This window comes from Colobus angolensis, unplaced genomic scaffold (assembly GCF_000951035.1).
Source record: "Colobus angolensis palliatus isolate OR3802 unplaced genomic scaffold, Cang.pa_1.0 Scaffold14, whole genome shotgun sequence".
Lineage (NCBI taxonomy): Eukaryota > Metazoa > Chordata > Mammalia > Primates > Cercopithecidae > Colobus > Colobus angolensis.
Window position 1 is genome coordinate 1,709,911 of NW_012114488.1, and position 19,531 is coordinate 1,729,441.

General features: G+C 36.5%; 1 protein-coding gene across 3 annotated transcripts in view; it reads right to left on the reverse strand.

Annotated features, from left to right (window-relative positions):
• The window catches only part of VPS37A (vacuolar protein sorting 37 homolog A (S. cerevisiae)), a 49,590-nt gene that overhangs the window by 21,511 nt on the left and 8,548 nt on the right, over window positions 1–19,531 (reverse strand). For 2 of the 3 annotated variants that reach the window (XM_011934885.1, XM_011934886.1), the window contains 3 exons: window positions 8,014–8,088; window positions 5,682–5,796; window positions 5,100–5,200 (listed from right to left, as the gene is read on the reverse strand). In XM_011934885.1, the coding sequence (XP_011790275.1) occupies window positions 5,100–5,200; window positions 5,682–5,796; window positions 8,014–8,088 (291 nt within the window). The remainder of the gene's footprint in view (window positions 1–5,099; window positions 5,201–5,681; window positions 5,797–8,013; window positions 8,089–19,531) is intronic. The other variant, XM_011934887.1, reaches the window with a different exon arrangement.

A 19,531-nucleotide genomic window follows, 5' to 3' on the forward strand; every position in this document is an offset into this window, starting at 1 on the left:
ACTGAATGGAGAGGTATATCAATAGAACCAGATATAAAATCCAGAAAAAGCTCAAACACCTATAGAAATTGGGATATAATAAAGATAGAATCTCAAATAAATGAAAAATAGAACAGTCAAAAAGTAGTACTGAGACATCTGGAAAAAAGAGGTTGGAGTCAGATCCTCATTTTTACAACAGTATAACAATCTAATGGATCAAAGTTTAAGTTTTTTTTAAAGAACCTCAGAAGAACTAGAAGACATCATCAAAAAATTATAACCTTGAGGCAGGAAAGGACTCTGTGAACCCAAATTCAGAAGCCATTACATAAATAATGATAAATTTGGCCGGGTGCGGTGGCTCACACCTGTAATCCCAACACTTTGGGAGGCTGAGGTGGGTGGATCATGAGGTCGAGAGATTGAGAATCCTGGCCAACATGGTGAAACTCCGTCTCTACTAAAAATACAAAAATTAGCTGGGCATGGTGGCAAGTGCCTGTAGTCCCAGCTACTTGGGAGGCTAAGGCAGGAGAATCGCTTAAACCTGGGAGGAAGGGGGTGCAGTGAGCTGAGGTTGTGTCACTGCACTCCAGCCTGACAAGACTCTGTCGCAAAAAAAAAAAAAAAAGAAAGAAAAATAATAAATCTGACAACACCGAAAAAAATGTACATGACAAAGTCCTTTATAAAACAAATAGCAAATTTGGGGGAAAACTTCTATCACAGAGAGAAGTATAATTTCTCTAATACATAAAGAATTCCTACAAATTGATAAAAAGACAAAAAAACCCAAGAGCAAAATAGAGACTAGGATAGTATATACAGGTTATAGAAAAGTAAAAGAAAAATTCTCTAAACAACAGCAAAAAATGTTCTGTTTAGCTATTACTAGTAAGATAAAGAGAACTAAAATTATACTAATTTATTGTTTTCTGCCTATCAATTGGCAAAGATCCATTTGATAACATACTATTTTGGCAAAGGGTATCGGGAAATAGGGATTGTATAGGAACAGAAACTGGTACAACTACTCTGGAGGGCAAGTTTGCAGTATTTGTCAAAACTACAAATGTGCATTACACTTCTAGAATTTATCCAACAAATAAGCTCACATTTAGGCAAAATACTATATTAAAGATTATTTACTGGAACAGCACTGACAGCAATGAAGAAGGATGGGTTTTTTTAGGGAAGATTAGAAAAAATGAAAGTATCTGTCAAAGACTTGCTAAAGAAATTATAATACATCCATAAAACAAATACTTTGTGGCCATAAGGAATAATGAGGAAGTGCCTTAGTACTAACATGAAAAACTTTCCAAAGCCATATCATTTAGTGACCCCACACCCCCGCAAAAAAAAAAAAAAAAAAAAGACAAGGGCATAATATGCTACCATTCATACAAAAAAGGGGGAAAATACAATACTACATATATTTGCTTGTAGATGAATACAACAGCTCAGGGATTATATATACACAAACCCAAACAAATAACTTTAGATGTTAATAAGGAAAAATACTGAGCTGCAAGGGAAAAAGAAGTGGCACGGAGATTTTCACTCTATACTCCTTTATACTTTTTGAGCCAGGTGAATGTATGACCCATACAAAAAATTAAGTTTTCTAATCGACTTGTTCATTTCAAAAGATGGCTCATTTTTATCTTAAAATTACTTTTATCTAAAGAAATTAGTGATATGTATGTGAATACAACAAGCTATTTAGAAACAATATAACCAACATGAGAGAGTATTTGTAATATCCATGAATTTAAATCAATAATTCTGAACCAATCTGCTTTATTTTGAACTCAGTAGCAGGTACAACCCACAAAATAAGAAATGCATCAAACTTCATTTTTAATAATGTGTACTATATCCTGGAACTCATCTGAAATGAAAACAAGTAAACTTGTTGGTTTGTATTTTCAAATAAGGTGAATGAGTTTACATCCAACCCTATCACTACAGAAGATAGGAAGTATGGTTTTTGAATATACTTTTTATCTGAAAATAAGGACTGAGGACTCCAGAATATAGATAACAGGAAGACAAAGATGAAGGGAGAGAGCTGAGGTACCTGGAAGTGGAATGCTGCTATGACAACAACAACAACAAAAATCTAAAATGTGGGAGGAGCTTTCGGACCAAGAAGAGGTCCAGGCTGGAAGTTCCCTCAGAAGATTATGGAGGGCTAATGGGCCTCAAAGAGGCTATTAGAAGGAGCCTGGTGGGCCTTTGAGCAGATGGTCATTGCAAGGAGAACTTTATATTAGTGGAAAGTTTATCAATACTGCTGCCTGCAATAATATGGAAAACAGAAAACGCACCTAGTGAAATGGATGATCCAGCTAAGGAGATTTCCAGGCCATGCTGAAGGTGCTACCTGATTTCTAGCTGACTGTAGTATAAAATGTGAGAAGAGAGAGGGAAAGTAAAGAACTGCGAAATATAACAGATGAGATTTCCTGGATTTGAAAATATATTTCTCTCTCATTCCTAGCTTCCCTAAGATTCTCAAATTAAGAAACATCTCTAAAGCAAAGTTCAAACCCAGCGTGGGCTAGAAGATACTTTGTTAACACCTCTGAAAGAGCCAAGGCAGTGCCTCAAGAGAACTGTCGAGTAAGAAAAACAGCCATTTAGGGCTTCAAAGAATCTTAAAGACATTGTCTCTCAGCAGCCTCACTGGAAGCCCAATAGCATATTTGGCAGAGCTTAGTGGGTGTTGCTTTTGTTTAATGAAATGAATGAAAAATGGATTCATAAGAAAATCATAAGGATTTTAAAGGAATTGTGTCATCTTGGGTCTAAAAGGGACAGAGGGAGTACCAAATGAAAAAGAGGCTATCAAACCCTTAATTTCTATAGGCAGGAAGCAGGCTGAAAAAAACTACGCACTTGGACAAGGGCTACATTTTACAGAAAGGAAGAATGACACAGATGGCAGAACCAAGAACCAAGAATTACTGTGTAAAGAATCATTTCCATGAACTAAGTCTTAATAAAAAAAAAATGTGCCCAGTTGGATTTCAGTACTGCTACGAACCAGTGGCTCCTGTGTGCTTCCTACTTTCTCTCTTTTGGAATCTATAGTGGTTACCTGAGGCTTGTTCTACCATTGTAAAACAGGTGTGTGAGGGGCAGCTACCTTGTCTCTTTAATTCCCTTGTCTTCGGATCAAGAGGAATTGTTCTTCAGGAACACAAGTGAGAAACCTCATCTGTACTTGAATCTTAGATGAAAGAACACAAGCCTGATTCTGTAATATGATGAACTCTGCAAGTTCTTGGGGGAAAGAGGAGAGTGCCTATTCACATATAGGAAAGAGGTGAATTATTATGGCTAGAAGGAAGAATGTGACAGATTGTATTTTCCAAAATGGCCACAACCAGATTTCCAGTCCCATACGCACTTCTTGAACTTTGCTACCCCACTGAGAGCTGAAGTCTACTTTCCCTCCTCTTTCAATCTGGGCAGGTCTAGGTGACTAACTTTACAAAACGCGGCAGAAATGATGCTGAATAACATTCAGAAATAAACCAAAAAGATTATACAGCTTCCATTTGGCTGGAATACTCTCTCGGGATCCTGACCCTCAGAACTCACCCCTGCCACGCAATGAGGAAGCGCAGGTCACATGGAGACGCCACATATAGATGTATCAGCACTAAAGTCTAAGCATTAAGCCAACATTAATGGCCAGACGACACCAGCTAATGCAAAAGTGGAGCAAAAATAAGCGATTGCCACTGGTCCCTAACCAAATGGTAGATTCTTAAAAAAACATACATGTCATTATTTCAACCACAAGTTCTTAGGGTAATCTGTTATTCATCTGATACAGTTTGAATGTTGTCCCCTCTAAATCTCATACTGAATTGTAATCCCCAATGTTGGAGGCGGGGCCTGCTGGGAGGTGACAGGATCATGCAGGTGTATTTCTCATGAATACTTTAATGCCATGCTCTTGGTGCTGTCCTTGCCATAGTGAGTTCTCATGAGATCTGACCATTCAAAAGGATATGGTACCTACCCCCTCCTCGCTCTTGCTCTCATCATGTAATGTGCCTCTACCCGCTTTACCTTCTACCAGGAGTAAAAGCTCCTCATATGCCAAGCAGAAACAATGCCATGCTTCCTGTATAGCCTGCAGAACCCTGAGCCAATTAAACCTCTTTTCTTTATATATTACCCAGTCTCAGGTATTCCTTTATAGCAATGCAAGAACAAGACTAAAACAGCATCCTCAGTACGAGAATGTGACTTTGTTCAGGAAGCTACTGGAAAGCAGTAAATCAAGAAACTAGGAAATGGCCTGAGAAAGGGAAAAACAAAATCTAAGAAATGGAGAATCCAATACAAGAAAGGGAAAATCCCAGGATGACAACAAAGGAAATTCCTTGCTGAGAGTTACGCAAACGTCAGAGAGAGTAACTCAAAATGAGGGAAGAAGTGGAGCACTGAATGTGAAGGAAAAAATGAAACCTAGATATTACCTTACTGGTTTGATGATGTGAAAAAAACGTTTAAAGCATATTTTTCAGAGTTGCTAAAAGCTCTGTAGAAATTTAGTAAGATCTTAAAATTTAAGATGATGTGGAAAATGAAGATGATCTAAAACAAAACCAAACCAAATACAAAATGTAGGTAATTATTAATTCCAGAAAAAAGGCAAAAAATTACACCATAAGGGAAATGTAAACATAGTAACATACTTGGCTCAGGAATGGACAGTATTTACAGTCACAATAACAAATATGGAATTACATTAAAAATCATGATATAATTTCACTGAGACAACGAGGAGAAAGGAAGTTCAGTGAAAAACAGCTGAAATCTTCATCTATTACAATAGGAGGCCAACAGAATATCTAAAATGAAAGAATCAAGAGATAGAAGTATGCACACATTATTCAGAAAGATGTAGGTAAACATTAGAAGAAACAGCTGAAAGAGTAAAACAGTTTCCTCTGAAAGTGTGAATGTATTTGTGGGGATGTAGAAATCAGAGGACTGATTTTTAACATCATTTGAATTTTTAAACTATATTTTGATTATTTTAATAAGTTAAAATACATGCAGACTTTTTTATTTATTAGAAATATACTTACTAAGGAAATGCTGTTGAAGTAGGAGCTAAAACCGGAGGGTTCTTCCAAAACTCATCCAACAGACTTTGAATAATTTTTCCAAGATCTGAGTGCATGGTAAACTGAAAGTAACAATACATGATGCTTAAAATCATTTTCAGAAAAAGATTATAAAGTCTCCTTAGGATAATGTCACTCCAAATATTAACTTACTTTTGCAGGTCAAGAATTAAATGAAAAAGGATATTAGCAATTCACCAGTTACAACATTTTCTTAAAGAATAGATAACATAAATATCTGGTAATTAGTAAACAGGTTAAAAGTCCATTGAATCAAAAATGGAGCCAAAATATTTCCTTATTTGACTATTTACAATAATTTGAGGGTTCAAAGGTAAATAATAGAGTATATGTAAGTTACATCTTTCACAATCAACCATATCATATTGTAAGAACTTTAAGGTATGCCTTAAATATTCAATTTTTTAAAAAATTACTCATGACAAAGTGAAACTTTAAATGCATTTCGGATTTCTAAACTATTTAGTAGAAAAGTAATACACCTATTATATTACCCTGAAATAAATTATCCCATATACATACATTGTTTACTAATGGAGAGGTAACATACACTCCTTGTTTATCCATTAAGTGATGTCGTATCGGTGGATAAACACTGATCACTGGTTTTTCCTGAGGAAATTGTGGAGGAAGCAATCTAGTAGAGCAGATGAAAAACAAAAACAAAGATAACAAAGGTATATTATAAAGTCAAAATCTTAAAGCTATTTAAAAGTAAATAAATTTTCACACTTCGATATGGGTTATTTAGTAATAAGTGCTCTTTTATGGTGTTGTCGGAAAATATATATAAGAATAAAATTTGGTAACAAGACTAGTCATTCAACACAGTTAAATCTTCATGTGAAATATGGACATGAATTATAGCATATTCTTCATATCATGCCAATTAGTTGTTTTCAAACACAATATACCAAGCTACACAAAATCTTAGGTAAAAATTAGATAAGGCATTTTTATCAGGTGAACTATACTAGTCCAGTCTGGCTATTTATTGGACCACAGGTTCTAGCCGTGCAATTTTCTGTGGTTTTTCTACTTTGAGAATGCTGTCACGTCTGGGTGTGGTGGTGCATGCCTATAGTCCCAGCAACTTGGGAGGCTGAGGCAGGAAAGCCACTTGAGCACAGGAGTTCAAGTCCAGCTTGGGCAACATAGTGAGACCCCATCTTTAAAAAACTAAAGCAACATTATTTCACTATTTACTGTATTTCTAAAGAGTAAGAGGTTAAAATGGAAAGCAGGAGGATTGAAACGTAGCTGTCATCAAGAATTGATTCTACAAGGCTCCCTTCTAAATGCCCCAAATGACACTTCTCTCCCAAGTTAGAGGTCAATCACATGGTTTCAAGCAAAGAACAGTAAATTTTCAATAAAAAAAAAAAAACAGAAAATTTAACTTTTAAACTACCCACAAAACCAAGAATACTGAGTGAAATCTTAAAAAGGAGAGTTTACTAGACATGAAACCCTGTTTCCAAATCTCTAAAACTCAAGAATATTTTACTTTGAATTGCCTCTTTGTTCCTGTTGGTTCAGAAAACTATTTGTTGGTGGTACTTTTGAAAAGAAAACTGGGTCCTTGTTCACCTCTCTTGCTTAGCTCTACCTGGGCATTTGATGGGAGATACAACTACTTCATTTACAAAGCTGAAGATTTTAAAACTAGTTTGGTAAAAAGGGCACTAAATGGCCTTTGGAGTCCAGTTTGTATCTTGACTATGCTACTTACTAACCATGTTTCTGTAATTTGCCCTAATTTGCAGGGCTGTGGTGAGGATTCAAAAAGCTTACATACGCTTGTAGTCCCAGCACTTTGGGAAGCTGAGGCGGGCGGATCATGAGGTCAGGAGTTCAAGACCAGCCTGATCAATATGGTGACACCTCATCTCTACTAAAAATTCAAAAATTAGCCAGGCGTGATGGCACACGCCTGCAATCCCAGCTTCTCCAGAGGCTGAGGCAGGAGAATCGCTTAAATCCAGGAGGCAGAGGTTGCAGTGAGCCAAGATTGTGCCACTGAGCTCCAGTCTGGGTGACAGAGGGAGACCCTGTCTCAAAAAAAAAAAGGCTCATATATATCAAGTTAAAGTAGCAGTTATATACTCATGCTTTAATTCACTCATTCAATTAGTATTTAATAAGGCCTCCTACACACAGACACTATGTGAGGCAAGGAGAATGTGAAAATGAGTAAGATAAGGCTCCTGTCTTAGGTGCCTTCTTATGTGGCTCAAACACTTGATCTAGCAGCAGCCACTTAATGCAACCTGAGGTAATCACAATCTTTTCATACTATAGCGCCTCATAGCTGCGTTTAAGCCTAAATTGCTACTTCAGCAATCACTTTGTCCAACTTTTGTAACTTAAGTAAAAACCTCATACTTTTAACTTTTTTTCTTTTTCTTAAAAATGATCAGCAAATCAAATACAGCTTTGAACTTTCTGGTTGATGTAGTGTATCTGTTGCTGAAATTTGGAATATTTTAACTTGTTTCTGATTTAAAGATGAATCTATCTGTAATAGCTTTATATATATAACCCCTTTTTTATTATCATTTTTCAGCATACCTCCAGCTAAGATTTTAGTGCTAATCAATAAAAGCAATGACAGTACTAAGAATTAGTATTGTACATTTCTATTGCATTTCCTATTTTCTAGTTTCTTATAGCACTATAACTTATAATGATAGCTTTCGAATATTTTTATTTCACTGAATTGTGCACTATTTTATAAATTACAGTTACTTGAAATAAGTTCACCTTAAAAACTTATTTCTAATAATTAAGAAACAAAACAATAAAAAACTGTTAAGTCCTTTTACATGAAAAAGTAGGATACAATTCTACTCACATATTAATGTTAATTGTCAGGTTGTTTATGGTGAATGGCAATCTGTATTCCACATCTTTCTGTATTTCGGCTATACTGCAGGAGAAAATTAAAAAAAATTTACCCAAAGTCATGAAACCATTATTGTTAAAAACGAATGTTAAGTGCTAGTATCTACTAAAACTACCTTTATTTTTAATCACAGAATCTGGATAGCCAGCATAACTTGTATCTTGAGGGGAAGGAAAATGATCATAGTTAGAAAGGCCCATCAACTAAGCACACAGTAATATTCTGAACTATCCAGGGGGAGGGGGATGATGAGGTAAAGAGGAAAGAAAAAACTCTTCATTAATGCTAGACTCATTTATTATCACTGCATCCAATTTACCATTAGCAGAAGCAATTGTGTGCTCTCTGGTTATTACAGGTCAGGAAGCCATCTGGGTTTTAACTGCCGCCACCCAGCAACATCGGCAGCTGGGGAAGTCTGGGTCTTAACAGCTTGAACTTAAAAGTCGAGATGAGATGCGTCCTACAATCTTATGACAGAGGATGCTGGCCGCTTTCCAAAAACAAATATCCCCTTTTTTCTAAGTAGAGAAGCCTGATTTTATTCTGGGTAGCAATGTTCTAGTTAGTTCTTATAAGCTAGTTGTTTCTATAGACTTAAATCGCAGCCAAAAGAATGTACAGGAAACTTGCAGGGAGAAATTATAGGAAAATATCTTAAAGGTAACAAAATAATAGACAACTGATAAGAGCCCATTTTGCCCTTCCTGTCTTCCTTCTACTTCCTCCTTGGATCTAGGAACTAGACTTCTAATAGCCATTCTGTACCATGAGTGACCCTGAGAATTGAAGCCACGCACTAAGGAAAGTTAGACAGAAAGAAGTAGCTTGGGTCCTTGATGAATATGAAATTGTCAAACTCTGAATTTCTTTTAAGTGCGAGAAAAATAAACTTTTATCTTGTCTTAGCCACCATTCTTGGGTCTTTGGTATTGGCAGCTAATATAATTCTTGGCTTGTAAGTCCCTGATACTTTAACATTCTACATTCATAATTTTGTTTTATTTTATTCGCAGGCATACATTATTACAACTATAATACACTAAGCAAATCTTTTGGGGGCTCACTTGGAATTCTAACCAATACTCATGATATTTCCAAGGGGGAAAACGCTAAGTATTGTCAATGAGGTGAGGTTGCAGAGGAAGCTTAATATTGAAATGGACATGAAACTTCTTTAAGCATGAATACCCTTCAAAGGCCTAGCATATGAAAAACGATTTGCTTTTTGTTCTTTTGGATGCTTCCTGTAACAACTTTATAAAACCTCTATTTCCCTCCATTTTTGGTCCTTTGATAAAACCCCAGCCTCTAGGATATATAAATCTTAAGATAGCTTCAAAGATTCAAAAATGTTGGGATGGAGCTACAGAAAAACTGTAGACATAGATAAGCTTTCCTCTCTGATATCTTAAGGAATGGAGTTATCATTTAGAAGTAACAATTAAGAAAAGACTCAAGTGGATACTCAGTATTAGGACTTGAACAATTTTTCTTGAAGTTTTTCTTTGGGAATTAGGTTTAGACTGAAAAACCTCCTCCCTCGTATGAAAAGCACATAATCAATAGAATGGGCTAAGTTTTTTATTCCTCTACATTATTCAGAACCTGAAGAGGTCACTGCTCAAGGAAATAAACAGTGGTCACAAAAGCATCCACCAGTTCAAAGCCAAGTAGAGCATCTTAGTGATTAAGTGCATTGCCTCTCAAGTCAGGCTTCCAGGGTTCCAATCGTGTCTTTGCTATTTATCTACTGTCAAGGGTAAGTTAAGCCTTTTCTCTCAAATGGGAAAGGGAGATGTTAAAAAAAAAAATCTGTCTAACTAAAAGATTTGTTAGATTATGCAAAATAATGCATGTAAATCCCCCAACATAGTACTGGGCAAGTAAGTATTCAATAAACGTTAGCTATTATTAAACAGGCATTTAGAACATGCAAGTTGGTCCCTCTCTAGATTTACAGTGTTAAAAGTTTTTTGTTTTTTGACACGGAGTCTTGCTCTGTCGCCCAGGCTGGAGGTGGTGGCATGATCTTGGCTCACTGTAATCTCTGCCTCCTGGGTTCAAGCAATTCTCTTGCCTCAGCGTCGTGAGTAGCTGGGACTACAGGTGCATGCCACCATGCCCAGTTATTTTTATATATATATATATATATATATTTTTTTTTAGACAAGGGGTTTTGCCATGCTGGCTAGGCATGGAGTTCGAGGTCTCGAACTGATCTCAAGTGATCCGCCTGCCTTGGCCTTCCAAAGAAGTTTTAACTCCTCAGTTTTTTAGACACTGTTTAGATTTTTACAGAAAATTTTCACTGAAAACATATTAAAATAGATTTAAAAAGTTTTACTTAAATAATTGGTTAAAAATGTCCAATTCATTTTCTCCAGTAATGTTGACAGTTACTAAAATTTTTTTATGAGTTTTCTTCACAAACTAGGTATCACAAATAACAGAAGGTGATACTTAAAATATTAATACTTAATCAAATTCCAAAACAAGTCAATCACAGCAATCTAGAAATGCATTTTGATTAGCTACATTAGATAAAACAACTGATACGTAATTGTTTTACTTAATTAAAACAGGAATAATTCCCTGAATATTCATCACAAACGTGATTTTGAATATGTTGCTACTTTAATAACTTTTTAAAAACTTACTCCAAAACATTCATTCTCATTAAAGTTATTACCAAAAAACCACTGTTAACATATTGCTGTATAATCTTCTAAACTTCTTTGTACATTCATAGCCTTATTTAAAATAAAAACATAATTACACGGTCCATCAATTTTGTAAGTTACTCTTTTCTCACTCAATTGTGATTATCTTTCCAAATCAGTAAATGTTATTTTACAGTATCTTTTCTTTTCTTGTTTTTTTTTTGAGACAGGGTTTCACCCAGTCATCAGGCTGCAGTACAATGGCGAGATCTTGGCTCACTGCAACCTCTGCCTCCCAGGTTCAAGCGATTCTCCTGGCTCAGTCTCCCGAGTAGCTGGGACTACAGGTGCGAGCCACCACACCTAGCTAATTTTTGTATTTTTAGTCGAGACAAGGTTTCACCGTATCGGCCAGGATGGTCTCAATCTCTTGACCTCATGATCCGCCTGCCTTGGTCTCCCAAAGTGTTAGGATTACAGGCATGAGCCATCGCACCTGGCCTACAATATCATTTTTAATGGCTGCATAATTTTCTAGTATATGGTCATACTATTATTTAAGCTATTTTCTACTATTAGATATTTAGCTCGTTTGCAGTTTTTACTCTTATAAACCATGCTTTGATAAACATCCTTAAAGCCTTATCTTTATGCTGACAGTGGTACTATTTACAATGTAAATACAGACACATATGTTTTAAAGTAATATTTTAATCACACCACAAGAGAAAATTTAAATGACCTGTAAATTAATAATTTCATTTTCTAGTTTCTCTGGGAGAAGAATTACTATGGTTTTACCTCAGTGGCTCTGAATTTTTTGGGGCTAAATAAAGCTGTAATAATATATAATTTTGTTAATAAGAATACAGATTAATTGGCATCCTCATTTCTTTGATAGTCCCCCAAATGGAAACAAATAGATCTTAATATGCAATAGAGATTTCAATTTCCAAAATGGTGTCATAGAAGCAAGCTGGCTTCACTTAATGTCACAGAAAACAACAAATACATAACACTAAGATTAACACCAGCATCCCAGAACTCAAATATGAGGATCAGTCACTTCTCAGGGCCACAGAGAAGTGAAAAAACTCCGAGCAGATGGTAAGAGAACTGGACTTCCATATGTGTGATGACTCTCCCCATAATCTTCCCAGCACCAAGCATGAGAAAAATTTCCCCTCAACTCGCAGTTTCTACACAGGAAAAAGTAAGACCGAGGTGGACAATCAGCTTCCCCATCATTTTGGTTCCCTGGCAGGAGACTCATCCCTGCCTCAACTCAAAGGAAGCATCACAGGACTGAAGGGAGAAATATTCCTGAGGATGGTCAGAGACAAAGGGGAGAGTCAAGACTACCATCCTCAACCCTGAAAACTGCTCTGTCTGGAGCCAAAGAAAATACCAAATCAGAGTGCCTATTCAGCAGCTCCATGTTGTAGGAGATATATTCCACAGATGCCCTGGGCAGGAACCCTTTGCCAGCCTTCCCACACTGTTGGGATATCCCCTTTGGGAGCTCCCCCATTAGAGATGGGCAGTGCTCCAAGTATTTACTAGAGCCAAGGCAAATCTGGGTTTAAAGTGCCACTGAGAACCAAAAAGGAGGTAGCAACCTAAAAGTAAAGAGTCTTTAAGCAAATATATTAAATAAAACCAAAACAAGCCAGAGAGAGAAGACCAGAATAAACAACTAATTCTTCAAAGTAAAGACATAGATGCACATCCACAGGAAACAAGAGCAAACAGGGAGCCTGACTTCCCTAAGTGGACAAAGCAAAGAACAAATGACTGGCCTTAATGAGATAATAATATGTGAGCTCTCTGAACTAGAATTTAAAATGAGTTTTAAGCAAACTCAGTGATTGCCAAGATAAAACAAAAAATTCAGAAATTTACCAGAGAAATTTAACAAACAGATTTAAGTAATAATAAAAAATTAAACAGAAATGTTGGAACTGAGAAATATGTTTGTTGAACTGAAATATATTAGAGGCTCTGCAGGGCAGAATGGATTAGGCAGAAGAATCAGTAAGCCTGAAGACAGGTTATTAGAAAACACACAGAGAAAGAAGAAAAAAGACTGAAAAGAAATGAAGACCACCTACAAAATAGAGAAAACTGCCTCAGAAGACCGAATCTAAAAATTACTGGTGTTCAAAAGGAAGTTGAGCCAGAACAATGGGTAGAAAGCTTATTCCAAGAAATAGTCACAGAAAAACTTCCAAAGCTTAAGACAGACATAAATATCCAGGTACCGGAAGGTCAGATACACCAAACAAATTTGGCACAAACAAGCCTACTCCCAGGCATGTAATCATCAGCTCTCAATGGTGAAGCAGAAACAGAGAATCCTAAAAGCAGCAAGAGAAAAGAAACAACATAAAAAGGAGCTCTAATTTGCCTGGCAACAGACTTCTCAATGAAAACCATACAGGCCAGAAGGGAGTGGAACAACATTTTCCAAATGCTGAAAGGAAAAAACAAATGAACAAGCAAACAAAAACTTGCCATCCAAAAATACTGTATCCAGCAAAGTTATCTTTCAACTATGAAGGAGAGTCAAAGTCTTTCCCACACAAACAAAAGCATGGAGAATTCACCCCAAGACCCATCTTATAAGAAATGCTAAAGGGAGTTCATCAGTCTGAAAGAAAAAAACATTAACGTGCAAAGAGAAACGTGCATCTGGAGGCATGAAATCCACTGGTAAAATTAAGTACACAGAGAAACCCAGAATTCTCTAATACTGTAATTATGGTGTGCAATCCACTTATAACTCTGGTATGAGGCCCAAAACACAAATCTATCAAAAACAACAATAGCTACGACAACCTGTTAGGAGACAGATAACATAAAAATCTGTAAATTGAGACAATTAAAAGTCAAAATGTTGGGGAGAAGGAGTTAAGGCATAAATAGTTTTTGTTTCTATTCTTTTTCTTGTGATCTAAGCTATCGTCTCTTTGAAATAACTTGTTACATATAAGTTTTTTGTAAGCCTCATAAAAACCACAATGCAAAAACCTATAGTAGATCCACGAAAAATAAAAAAGCAACAAATTAAAACATACTACCAAAGAAAGTCACTTAACTACAAAGGAAGACAGTAAGAAAGGAAGAGGGGAGATTAAAAACAATCAGAAAACAAGCAACAAAACGGAAGAAGTCCTTACTTACCAATAATTAACGTAATGGACTAAATTCTCCAATTAAAAGGCATGAAGTTGCTGAATGGATAAAGCAACAAGACCCAAGAATATGTTGCCTACAAGAAACCCACTTCACATACAAGGACACATGTAGACTGAGATTGAAGGAGTAGAAAAAGATATTTCATGCAACTGGTAACCAAAAGGAGCAGGAGTAGCTATACTTACATCAAATAAAAGAGACTACTAGTCAAAGACTATAAAAAGAATCAAAGGTCACTATACAAAATGATAAAGGGGTCAATTCAGCAAACAGATATAACAATTACAAATATCTATGCACCCAAAACCAGAGCTCCAAAGTACATAAAGCAAACATTAATGAACCTAAAGAGAAAGACAGATTGCAATACAATAACTATAGGGGACTTTCACCCTACTATCAGTAATGCAAAGATCACCCAGACAGAAAATCAATAAAGAAACACCAAAGTTAAACTTCACGTTGGACCTAATAGGCCTAATTGACATTTACAGAACACTGCACTCATTTGCTGCAGAATATGTTCTTTTCATCAGCACATGAAACATTCTCCAGAACAGAACATATCTTAGGCCACAAAACAAGTCTGAACAAATTCAAAGAAATCAGAAATCATATCAAGTGTGTTTTCTGACCACAATGGAATAAAATTAGAAACCAATAACAAGAGGAACTTCAGAAACTACACAACCACATGGAAATTAAACATGCTGCTGAACAACCAATGGGTCGACAAAGAAATTAAGAAGGAAATTTTTTAAATTCTTCAAACAAATGAAAATGCAAATAGAACACACCAAAATATATGGGATAAAGCAAAAGTGGTACAAACAAGAAAGTTTATATCAATAAATGACTATATTAAAAAAGCAGAAAGACTTCAAATAAACAACCTAACTATGCACTTCAATGAACTAGAGAAGCAAGAACCAAACTTAAAAGGAGAAAAAATATAAATAGCAGAGCAGAAATCAATCAAGTTAACACTAAAAAGTAACATAAAAGATCAAGAAAATGAAAAGTTGGTTATTTGAAAAGATAAACAACTGTAATCCCAGCACTTTGGGAGGCTGAGGCGGGCAGATCACGAGGTCAGGAGATTGAGACCATCCTGGCTAACATGGTGAAACCCCGTCTCTACTAAAAAAATACCAAAAAAAAAAAACTAGCCGGGCAAGGTGGTGGGCGCCTGTAGTCCCAGCTACTCGGGAGGCTGAGGCAGGAGAATGGCGTGAACCCGGGAGGCGGAGCTTGCAGTGAGCTGAGATCGGGCCACTGCACTCCAGCTGGGCGACAGAGCGAGACTCCGTCTCAAAAAAAAAAAAAAAAAAAAGGATAAACAAAATCATCAAGCGTTTAGCTAGATGAACCAAGAGAGAAGACCCAAATAAATGAAGTCAGAATGAAAAAGGAGATGCAACAACTGAGACCACAGAACTATAATCACTAGACACTACTATGAATTCTATGCTAAAAAACTGGAAAACCTAAAAGAAAGGAATGCACTGCTGGACATACACAACCTGCCAAGATTAAACCATGACAAAATAGAAAACTTCAATAAACTAATAATAATGAGATTAAAGCTATAACAAAGTCTCCTATCAAAGAAAAGCTGAGGACCTCATAGCTTCACTGGTGAATTCTACCAAACATTTAAAGAACTAATAACAATTCTACTCATGCTTCAAAAAAACTTAAGAGGGACTACTTCCAAACTCATTCTACAAGAGCAGCATTACCCAAAGAAACAAGAAAAAAGAAAACTACAGGCCAATATTACAAATTGACATACATGCAAAACTCCTGAACAAAATACTAGCAAATCAAATTCAACAAACCATTAAAAAGATCATTCACCATTATCAGGTGGGATTACCCCAGGAATGCAAGGACAGTGCAATATATATGCAAATCAATAAATGTGATATATCCATGAATGGAACCAAGAACAAAAACCATATAATTGTTTCAATAGTTGCTGAAAAAGCACTCGATAAAATCCTTTGTGATTACAACCCTCATCAAACTGGGTATAGAAGGAACATACATCAAAATAATAAAGGCCATATATGACAAACCATAGTTGACATCATAGTGAATGGGGAAAAACTGAAGGTCTTTCCTCTAAAATCTAGAACAAGACAAGCACGCCCAATTTCAAGTTTCTATCCAATATAATAGTGGAAGTCCTGGCCAGAGCAGCTAGGCAAGAGATAGAAATAAAGGGCATCTAAAATGGAAAACAGAAGTTAAATTTGCCTTGTTTGCAGATGACATAATGTTATGATTGGAAAAACCCAAAGACTCCACCAAAAAAACAGACAAACAAAAAAACCTGTTAGAACTGATAAACCAATTCAGTAAAGTTGCAGGATACAAAATTAATATACAAAAATCAGTGGCATTTACATACGCTAACAATGAACAATCTAAAGAAAAAAGTAATCCTAGTTACAATAGTTACAAAGAATATAAAATACCTAGGAAACAATTTTACCTAAGAAGTGAAAGATCTAAACAAGGAAAACTATAGAACACTGATGAAAGAAACTGAAGAGAACATGTACAAAAAAAATGGAAAGATATTCCATGCTTGTGGCCGGAGGAATAAGTACTCTTAAAACGACAATACTACCCAAAGCAAATTACAGATTTGGTGCAATCCCTACCAAAATACCAATGACATTAACCACAGAAACAGAAACAATCCTAATTTTTTAAAAATTATATTTTAGGTTATGGGGTACATGTGCAGAACGTGCAGTTTTGTTACATAGGTATACATGTGCCATGGTGGTCTGCTGCACCCATCAACCCGTCACCTACATTAGGTATTTCTCCTAATGCTATCCCTCCCCTAGACCCCCCACCCCCTGACAGGCCTTGGTGTGTGATGTTCCCCTCCCTGTGTCCATGTGTTTCCACTGTTCAAAATCCTAACCTTTATATGGACCCACAAGACTCTGAATAGCTGAAGCAACTGAGCAAAAAGAACAAGGCTGGAGGCATCACACTACCTGGCTTTAAAATTTACTGCAAAGTTATAGTAACCAAATCACATGGTACTGGCCTAAAAACAAACACACAGACCAATGGAACAAAACAAGGAACCCAAATATAATTTACAGCCAACTCATCTCAACAAAAGCACCAAGAACATATAATGGAGAAAGGATGATGTTTTCGATAAATGGTGCTGGGAAAACCAGGTAACTATACGCTGAAGAATAAAACTAGACCCTATCGCTTACCATGCACAAAATCAAGTAAGAATCGATTAATGACTTAAATCTAAGACCTGAAACTACGAAACTACTAGAAGAAAACATTGAGGAAACGCTTCAGGACATTGTTCCAGGCAAATAAGTTTTGTGTAAGACCTCAAAAGCACAGGCATCTAAAGCAGAAACAGATAAATGGGATTACATCAAGCTAAAAACCTACAGAGTGAGGCCAAGGTGGGTAGATCACCTGAGGTCAGGAGTCTGAGACCAGCCTGACCAACATGGAGAAACCCTGTCTCTACTAAAAATACAAAATTAGCCGGGCGTGGTGGTGCATGCCTCTAATCCCAGCTACTCAGAAAGCTGAGGCAGGAAAATCATTTGAACCTGGGAGGTGGAGGTTGTGGTGAGCCGAGATGGCGCCATTGCACTCCAGCCTGGGCAACAAAAGCGAACCTCCATTTCAAACAAACAAACAAACAAACAAATAAATAAATAAATAAATCCTACACAGCAAAGAAACAATCAACAAAGTGAAGAGACAACCCTAAAAATGGGAGAAAACATTTGTAAACTATCCATCTGACGAGGGATTAATAAGCAGAATACATGAGGAGTTCAAACAACTCAAAAGCAGAAAAACAAATAATGTGATTTAAAAATGGGCAAAAGATCTCAACAAACATTCCTCAAACGCAGCATCCAGGGTGTGGTGGCGTGTGCCTATAAACCCAGTTACGTACAAGACTGAAGTGGGACTGCTTGAGCCCAGGAGTTCCAGATCAGTCTGGGCAACACAGTGAGACTCTGTCTCCAAAAAAGAAAAAAAAAATCATTTTACCCCAGTTAAAATGGCTTTTACCAAAAAGCCAGGCAACAACGAATGCTGGCAAGGATGTGGAGACAGGGGAACCTTGATACACTGCTGGTGGGAATGTAAATGAGTACAACTAATTTGGAGTTTGCTATGGAGAACAGTACGGAGGTTCCTCAAAAGACTAACAATATCTCTGCACCTTTAGAACCTTAAAAAAAAAAAATTGAAACTACCATATGATTCAGCAATTCTGCTACTGGGTATATTGCCAAAATAAAGAAAAAAATATCAAAGAGATAGCTGAACTCCCACGTTTACTGCAGCACTATTCACAACAGCCAAAAACTGATAAAGAAAATATGGCATAATACACAAGGCAATATTATCCCACCAGAAAAAAGGATGAAATCCTGTCACGTGCAGCAACGTGAGTGGAACTGGAAGTCATTATGTTAGGTGACATAAACCAAACACAGAAAGACAAACATTGCATACGTGAAAGCTAAAAAAGGAGATAGATCCACAAAGAAAGAAAGTAGCCTGATGATTCCAGACACCGGGAAGGGTAAACAGGAGGGGAAACGAAATTAGTGAGTTTAAATATACAGTTGATAAAAGAAATAAGACCTAGTGTTTGTACACCTATCATGTATCAATTTTAAAAGATTTAAAAATGCAATTGAGGCATTAGTTATGGTTAAGCTTCCTTTTACAGAATAAACAATAATTTATCACTTTGTTCATATCTATACACATACACACATATACATATACACATACATATACACACACACACATATATATTTAAGACGAAGTTTCACTCCTGTTGCCCAGGCTGGAGTGCAATGTCGTGATCTCAGCTCACTGCAACCTCCGCCTCCTGTCTCAGCCTCCTGAGTAGCTGGGATTACAGGCACCTGCCACCATGGCTGGCTAATATTTTATTTTTAGTAGAGATGGGGTTTCACCATGTTGGCCAGGCTGGTCTCGAATTCCTGACTTCAGGTGATCCACCCACCTCAGTCTCCCAAAGTGCTCGGATTATAGGCGCTCAGTGAGCCACTGCGCCTGGCCCACTTAGTTTATATTTTGTATGAACTTTGATTTCATAAGACTCAGTTTAATTGAACACCAACCATATATCCAGCAACTTGCAAGGAAACGGAAATACAGAGATGAATATGGGGTGGTTTGTGCTCGGAATGAGCATACAGTGTGATGCGAAACTCAAGCTACTAAAAAGACCAATTCAAGATAATGATGTCATGCATTTCCCTTAGTGTTGGGTAACTCAAGTAATGTTTATGGGTGAATCTTGCAAATAAAAGATTCAAGTGCTTAAAATAGATGGAGAACAGACAGACAAACATCCTATCCAAATCTCCATGATTTAGATTTTAAAAAAACTTTTTTTGTTTTTAATTATTACAGATACATAATAGTTATACATATTTATGGGATACTTGCGATCAGATTTTTAAAAAGCAAACCTGAAACAGTGCTGAAAAGCAAAAACTACCATGTACAGATAAATTTTGAGGAAACTGACAAACAGAAAGGAT